The 8760-nt window shown below is 45.2% G+C and overlaps 1 protein-coding gene across 14 annotated transcripts in view; it reads left to right on the forward strand.

Annotated features, from left to right (window-relative positions):
* LOC105309973 (high affinity immunoglobulin gamma Fc receptor I-like) overlaps nucleotides 1-5810 on the forward strand; it is a 29032-nt gene extending 23222 nt beyond the window's left edge. For all 14 annotated transcript variants that reach the window (XM_023526498.1, XM_023526510.1, XM_023526511.1 and 11 more), the window contains 3 exons: nucleotides 1572-1823; nucleotides 2714-2995; nucleotides 3811-5810. In XM_023526498.1, the coding sequence (XP_023382266.1) occupies nucleotides 1572-1823; nucleotides 2714-2995; nucleotides 3811-4112 (836 nt within the window). In that variant the 3' untranslated portion in view covers nucleotides 4113-5810. The remainder of the gene's footprint in view (nucleotides 1-1571; nucleotides 1824-2713; nucleotides 2996-3810) is intronic.
* Nucleotides 5811-8760: the final 2950 nt, after the last annotated feature.

Consider the following 8760-nt stretch of genomic DNA (forward strand, 5'->3'; position numbering starts at 1 on the left):
GGCACTTTGGTCAGAATTTGTGTGAAATATGATATCAGTTCCTTGATATTTGTTGAAAATTGCATTGTGGCCTGGTGCATGCTCAGTTTTTATAACCTGCATATGTGTTTGGAAAGTATGTGAATTTTCTCTAAAGTACAGTATTCTATGTAAATCCATGAAGTTCGGTCTATTAATTGTGTCGTCCACATATTTTATGTCAGCACTAGTATTTTCGACAGCTTCTGATGGAGGTTTGCTAAAACGTCCCATTGTGTTTGTGGATGTATGAAGCGCCTGCGTGTTCAGGCCGTGCAGCCTTTGAGCACCTCTTGGCTGAGAACAGGAATGAGGCAGGAAAGAGTATTCACTATGTCTGGAGCACTATGGCAGCATCCAAGCCCGTAGCAATCACGCTACATACGGCACTGGCATACCTGCCTTCCATTCTTAGATAACTTCTAGAAGGGACAGCATACTGTCTTTTGTCTGCTTTTGTTCCTTAAAAACCTCATCTTCATTTAGCCAGACCAACTGCCCAGGGAGGGAAAAGGTAAAGAAGGTGATGTGGGTTATGTGTAGAGGAATCTGTCACCAGGGGCCTCGTTTGACTTGGAGCTTTTTTCTATCAGCTGTATCACTGGTCTGCGTATATGTGAGTATTCCTGTCAATTTAGAAACAAACAGACATCTGGATATGTTTGACATCCTGCATGTTTGTCTTAGTACGTGTGACTTCATTAACAAATTAGTCAGGCTTTAGAGTATATCAGCTTTCTATTACTATGTAATCAATTATGGCAATATCAGTTTTCGATTGCTATGTAACCAATTAATGCAATCTTAGCTTAAAAACAACATAGAAATATATATACGCCTTACTGTGAAAATGTACAGCTGAAACTGATGGGATTTCGTTAACCAATGTCACCATAAAAATAAATAATTAATTAATTAAAAACCAAACAAACAACAAAAAAACAACATACGTTGATTACCTTTCCACGGGTCAGGGTCTCTACCCAGCCTAGCTGGGTACTCTGCTGAGGCTGCAGTCAGGATGTTGACTAGGCTGTGGTCTTCCCTGCAACTCTTCTAAGCTCACGTGGTCATTGGCAGAATTCAGTTCCCTGTGGCTGCTTTTTTGCTGGCTGTCAGCGAAAGACCAGTCTCAGCTCCTGGAGGCCCCCTGCCATATGGCCTTCTCATAGGCCCTGTCACTACACGTCAGCTCACTTCCTCAAAGCAGCTAAGACAGAGACTTATAAAATGTAACATCATTACACAATCAGAGGGATTATACAAGAGAGTCACTCATTAGGGTAACCTTAGAGTACAGCCTACCACATAGAGTAAAGTGCTTCTGTTCCAACCAACTTCTAAGATTTGGAAGGGGAAGATAGGAAGGGGCTGCGTGCGAGGCTGCTGGTAACAAAGCTAAAGATATTTGAAGAATGGGAGACAGGCCTCAGATTCAGTAGAGCTTCAGGTTGGAATGTTGCGAAGAGAAATAGATAAAGCCCCAGGGTTCGGGTTTGGACTCCTTGTACCTCTGCCGCTGTATAAATACATGTTGGGTCCACGTTTTCCAGATTGGCTACTACTCCAGGTCTCTAGCAGAGTCGTCACCGAAGGAAACCCTCTGGCTTTGAGGTGTCACGGATGGAAGAACAAGCTGCTGTACAATGTGCTTTTCTATCAAAATGACAAGATCTTTCACTTTTCTCCTACGAATTCTGAATACACCATTCTGAAAACCAACCTGAGTCACAACGGCATCTATCACTGCTCAGGCACGGGAAAGCATAAATTCACGTCGGCGGGAGTGTCTATCACTGTCAAAGGTATTGCGTCTGAATAGTCATATAAAGCTATAGTTTTAAGGACCAGGAGAACTGTCATAAATCATCGCTTCAGCTTGCAATTGAAGAAACTGAGCTCCAGGAAGGTAAACTGCCTTACCGAAGGGATGACCAAGGTGGGGACCAGAACTGAGGTCTTCTGGGTCCCGTTCCATTGCTCTTCCCGGCATACCGCGGTGCCCCATCAGCGACCCCAGGGCATAGTGAGGACCCATTTCACCAATTTTATTTTAGTTGCGAGGAAGAGAGACTCACCCAAGGTAGCTAAGGAGTTATTAGAAAACCCGTGGAATCTTGTAAAAGCTCCATGGAAACAGACGTTAAGACTTGGTTCCACTCTCCATTGCTCAGGGAAAATGTGGCCTCTCCGGTTCTATGTCTTTCTGAACACCTGACTAAGCAGCTTCCTTTCTTCCAGGTGCATGTGGCCCTTTTTGTGACTTTTTCATGGCCTTTCAGCTCAGTACTCATAACCACTAGCAGCTTTTTCCTGTCTAAAAAATAATTAATTCCTACAGGAAAGAAATTATTATCCCAGAATATTGAGGCAGGAACACAAGTAAGGAGTCACTGAACTGGCTAGTGTGTGGATGTGTCCACTCCAGGTCAACCACAGGGCATGGTCATACACTAAATAACATGGCTGTTCAAGGAGGCATGGGCCATGTATTCTCCCCAGGAGGGTGTGAGCAAGCTGGCAACTGTGGGTGTATCTACAAGTGGCTCTGATTGGTCAGTAAAGATGCTGGAAGTGGGAAAATTATGTTTTATGATTACATTTTCTTGGGGCAGGTTCCCAGAGGAAGAGGGGGGATATCTTCTGCAAAAAGAATCTTGGCTCTGAGGTAGGCAACTGTCAACTTTTTCTTTAGAGCTGTTTCCAGCCCCAGTGCTGAGCACATCTTCGTTCTCCATCCTGGAGGGGAGTCCGGTCAACCTGAGCTGTGAAACAAAGCCGCCCCCGCAACGCCCTGCTGTGCGTCTCTACTTCTCCTTCCACGTGGGCGGCAGGGTCCTGAGGGGTAGAACCTCCTCCTCTGAGTATCAGATACGGACTGCTACAAGAGAAGATTCTGGGTTCCACTGGTGTGAGGCCTCCACGGAAGACGGAAATGTCATCAAGCGCAGCCCTGAGTTGAAGCTTCAGGTGCTTGGTGAGTGAGAATGATGGGGACAGCCAGGCCCAAGAGAAGATGCTCCCTTTCCTGTGGGACTGAGGTCTGTTCTGGGGATTCGTGGCCTGGCTGGGAAGAACCTACGAACAGCCTTTTCGCTTTTGATTTAAAACTTCACTAATTCTCCTCTTAAACATCATTAAGTTTCCTTTTTTTCTCTTTTTCTTTCATTTCTTTTCCTTTCCTTCCTCTATTTATTCTTTCCTTTTGTCCTTTTTTGGTCTCTCTCTCTCTCTTCCCTTCATGCCCTCCCTCTCCCCTTCTCGCTCACCAGCAATCTAAGCAACAATATGTTGCGTTCTCCCATCTATTGTCATAGGTATTGGGATATAAAGACACTAGACTGAAGTTCTTACTTCAAGGAGCTTACATGGTGCCATGTGGACTTTGTGGATTGCACATAAATACCTACCCAAGTGTCTACTTGGCTGAGGTGGAGGGATTGTGAACTCTAGAACAAAGACTCTTTGGGGAAAAAGAAAAAAAAGTTTATCTTCAATCCAAATTCATTTCAAGCACTAAATGGTACAGAAATAGCGGTCGTCACTGAAACTACAGCGCACGTCCACTGAGAGGGCCGTGGCAGTTCAGCCCTTATGAGGAGCCTGCCGCTTGTCTGCATACCGTACGGCCCAGCTGGAGCCGCCTCCAGCGCCTTCCTGCTCTGAAATTATGGCGTCTCCACTGGGGACAGGCGTATTAGGGCTTAGCCAACCTTGTCTTCTAAACAGAACTCCGTCACAGCCCTCTGGTTTCTAAATAGCATTTCTTCTCTTTGTCGTTTTCTTTCTCAGGTCTCCAGTCACCAACTCATCTCTGGTTTCACGTCCTTTTCTATCTGGTGGTGGTTACCATGTTTTTGATGAACACCGTCTTCTATGTGATAATACGTAAGGAGCTTCAAAGAAAGAAAAAGTGGAATTTAGAAATCTCTTTGGACTCCGCTCATACGAGGAAGGTCAGCTCCTACCTTCAAAGAGATAGACATTTAGAAGAAGAGCTGAAATGTCAAGAACAAGAACAGCTGAAAGAAAGGGCACAGCAGAAGGCCCAGGACGGAGAGCAGCAGCAGCGGCAGCTCAGCAGGTGCGTGTAGATCCAGGCAGTCGCCACCCTTCTCCTCTGTGGACGTGTTGGAGAACCAACATCCAAGAGCTGAGACTGCTAGAACTGTGAGTTTCATGGCATTTGACTAGCACTTAAAGAAAGTGAATAAAGGAATTGACTTCAATGAAGATAAACTTGGAAATTCAGTAATCGGATGAGTTGATGTGATGCCTACTCTAAAATAATCTTTAAAAACTTCGAAGTTGGGTCTAACCTGATTATCGTATTAGGTCATTTGAGCAATAATATATTTCTGAGGACAAGGTGAAAAGGTAAGTGCGTGCATATGTTCAAGAGCTTAAGACAAAGAAAGACAGACAGGATGAGAGACAGAGCAGAGAGAGGCTACGAGGGAGACGAGGGAGACGTAACTTACCAAGGACTTCCGAGAATCCGTGAGGACGGGAGCGCACACCCGTGGGGTTCCCAGGATGGCCGTGTCCCAGCTCTTCTCCTTTCGCACACCGGCCGAGAATGTGGCCGGCCCCACGAGCTACCAGGGGACTAACTCTCAATGAGACGTGGGTGCGTTATTTTCACCCTTTCATCTGAGGCCTTCTCACATCCTCTCTGTGTGCGGGGACACCCAGGGTGCCGTTTGTCTGTCCCAGTCCCCTGCCCTACAGAAAGGCAGAATGTCACTGCTGCGTTCCTTAATTGGTTAAACCCGGATCTCCAAGCCGGGCACTGCAAGGAGAAGCTTCAAGTGGGGAGGGGAGATGATGTCATAAAGCCCAGCTCTTCATTCCAGATTTACTTCACCGTCTTGATTTTCTGGATGGCTACTAACTAACTTCAAGATATGCTACTCTCTCACTTGAGCTCCAGTTTGGGGACAAAATATTTCCCCACTACACCCCAATGCAGTTGAGATAAAAACCAAAATGTGTGAATATGACTTTATTAGAGCTTAGAAAAAAACAAAAAAGGTATCAACAAACTTAGCAACCTAATTCTAGATTATTTGATTTTTATACATGTTGCTTATCTGACAAACGAGGACACATCCCTGCCTAGCCTGTTCTGGCTTCACATAGTAGGGCTTCGTCTTTAACGTCATCACCTAGAAGCATCCTCAAGAACTTGGGACCTGAAGTAGCACCTTGCCCACTCCTTCCCTCCTCTGTGGGCAATGAGAATGCCCTTCTCCCTTCACCTTCAGAAAAAAAGCACAATAATGATCATTTCAATAGAAGCACAGCGGCTCTGATATTTGTGTTAAAAGAAATGGTCGTATATAACAGCGGGAGTTCCATCGACTGCACATGACGCTTGCGGTCTGCGGAAGCAGCGAGATGAGACTCGCAGCAGAGTCTGGTGGGAAGGAGGAGGACCAAAGACGCTCTGTGGAGAGACCATCCAAAGAGGACTCTGGCCTGAGGAATCGGGACGTGACACGGGAAGTGACATTCACACTTGGAGGAGAATGCTCTGCCCCCATCACGGGGGAGAAACTCAGAGAAAGGGCTCCCTAGGGCAGAAGGTCAGGGGCGGACATGGAGAGAGACAGAGCACTGATGACTTGGGGCAAAGCCGGAATGGAGCCAGTCGTTGCTAAAGCATCACGAAGTGCTTCCTCCTTCCCCACTCTCTTTTTTGTTTCTTTTCCAGATTTTTCCATGCTTGTATCTTATATACACATTAATGCTTTAAAAATCGATTTGATTAAATCAATTTCTTACTTGAACAATTTGTATTTCAGTCCACCCTTATTTCTGTGTTATATCTGTGCCGAGAACAGGTTCTTGAGGGTCCCCCAAGCTGATGCCTACCTGCCTGTTCCCCAAGCCTTGGTCCTGGCTCTGCTCAAGGCCTGGTACCACCTTGTACTTTCTCCAAGTGGGTGCCTAGGCCTTCCATTTTCCTACAGGGACAGGATGGTCTCTCCCTGACACTTGTCCCTATATATCAAAGGGCTCACTCCTCTTAATTTTTATTCCATCCAGTACTGGAAAACCACAAGCTATATGTGGTTATCGAGCACTTGGAATATGGCTAGTGTGACTGAGGAAGGGAATTTTAAATTTCGTTTAATTAATTTGAATTTAAATAGCCACATGTGGCTAGTGACTACATTCAATCAATCAGCCTGATCCCCATAGAAGCTAGATGGATTCTGGAAATGACTGCAAGCTCAACCAAGTAGTAGCTACAATCCAGACGTGGCGGCTTAACTAGAGCAAATTAATATGACATCAGGTACATGCTATGCGACCAATAAATTGATGGCTGCATTCTTTTCTAGCTGAATCACAAACGATTTTATATTCACATGGAATGTACAATGTACAATATACAGATTTGTCTGAGAGCTAAGCTAACTTGTTTTCACCTTCGTCATCCTACAGAACTTCATACGAATCCATTCCATTGGTGGTATTATGTAAATCAGGCCAGATGAGCGAGAAGTGGCTGGCACACTGGAGGACTTGGTTGTCTGGAGGGTGGGAGGTAAATTCTGCAAAGATTCAGGGGACTGCCACATCCATAAATTATTTATAAGTCCAGTATGCAGGAACATGCCAGGACCTCACCTCAAAATGAAAACCATGTTATTACATCCTGTACTTCCTACCTCAAAGAAATCACAGTAGTTGGTGGGCCTTTTCTGGTTTTGGAAGCAGAATATTTCATGTATAAGGATCCTTCTTTGGCCCGTATACCAGATAACATTGAAAGGCTGCCAGCTTTGATAGGACCTGGAGCGGGAAAGGTATATAGATGTAGATGTGAAAAAATTAATTTCATCTCTGTGTCCCGGATTTCATTTCATTTTTAAGTTTCATGCTGTGACCTTTGACCAGTCTCGCTGTCCTTAACAAGCATATCAAAGCTTTCTAGATGATCATTATCTGTGTCCCTTAAAATGTAGTCATTAGTGTTTTTGTTAGTAATGGCCAGAAGGGCAATGGCATGACAAACAAGATAAATATCAAACAGGTGATAGTAGCGATTATAACAATCGTCTATCATAAGACCACCAGGAAGTATGGCCCCTGTGCTACTGCATGTTTTTTGATCCTTTGTCTTGTCAATCATCAATACCTGAGCTACACTATTTAAAAAGCACAGCAACAGGGATATGTAGCGGAGAAGAATCTGCACAGAATCTCTGGGTCGTCTGTTTCGCTCTGACCCAATCTTCCTGTAAGTAAATTACGTTATGATAAATTCTGTTATATTCTATGGAGTTGCCTGCTTTGTTTGTTGGTCTTAAGATACTTTCTCATCACAGTGGCCATTACACCTTTGTCCCCACCCCTGCCCTCGTCTGACAAAAGGGGCTTTCAGTAGGTCAGATGGCATGCAAGAAGTCCCTACCACTTGGGCCATATAATCCAGCAAACCCTGTGGCATTGGAAGTATCAGTGGTGGGAAAAGATACTGTGTAGAATTTGTGGGAAGCCCCATCTGGAAAATGACAACGCGACCCCCCTGGAGCAAGGCTATGCCATCTGCAACGGAGAATTATATGCCTTTTGATAAGCAACTCTTGGTGTGCTACTGGGCCCTGGTAGAGACAGACCACTTTTTAAAAAATCACTAAGTGACAATGAGGACAGAATTGCCCATCACGAGCTAGGTATAGTCATGTCCACCAAGTCATAAAATCAGCATGGCCCAGCAACAATTTATGATAAATTGCATTTTTGAGATCAAGCAGACCAAGATGGCACAAGCGAGCTGAATGAGCAGGTACCCCCAGATACCCCCGGCACCTATCAGCACCTTTGGCTGCATGGGGATCCCTGTGATCAGCTGAAGGAGAGAAAAGAGTTTGCAATGATGGATGGATTCAATATGAGGCAGCCAACTGAAAACTGAGAGCAACTCAAAGGAGGCCTTTAAAGATAGTGGTGAGTAAAGTCATCCCAATTTGCAAGGTTTCAGGGGCTGAACCTACTTTGTGCATAAAGAGAAACCAACAAAGTTAGAATATATAGACTCTGGCAAAAGCCCTGACTGGCTGATCTAGGAACTGGGAGGAAGAAAGATGGGAAGGTTAAGGACAAGGAAGTCTGTGGTAGAAGCATGTGGGGGGACATGTGGGTGGATATGTGGGAGTGGGCATGAAGTGCGAAGATCTTTGTACCACATGTTAAGCAGAGAACATCACCCAAGTAGGAGGCTCTATGCATAATGGAAATGTAAGTGGACTAGCTACAGTGGCAGAGATGGAGACTATACATGAGCCCAATATCATGGACTCCCGTACACCGAGGCTGATGTAGCTCCTGACTCCACTAAATGTTCAGCCTGCCAACGACAGAGACCAATGCTGAGCCTCTAATAATATACACCTTGAGGATACCAACCAGCCACTTGGTATCACGTAAACTACATTGGGCCCCTTCCATCCCAGAAGGGCCATCAGCTTTTTCTTACAGGAATTCACATGTACTCCAGGTATGGGTTTGCCTTTCCTGCCCATGGGGCATCAGACAGCACACTTTCCCGGGGCTTATGAAGGGTCTGATCCTCAGGCACGGATGCCTACACTGCATAGTATTTAACCAGGCCACCAACTTCACATTGGAGAAAGTGCAGGAGTGGGAATCAAACTCTCAATCATCAGCTTCCATATGGATTCATACATGACACTGTGCTAAGAACATGCCTGCTGTAAATGTTTGAAA

Source organism: Pteropus vampyrus, unplaced genomic scaffold (genome assembly GCF_000151845.1).
Source record: "Pteropus vampyrus isolate Shadow unplaced genomic scaffold, Pvam_2.0 Scaffold973, whole genome shotgun sequence".
NCBI lineage: Eukaryota > Metazoa > Chordata > Mammalia > Chiroptera > Pteropodidae > Pteropus > Pteropus vampyrus.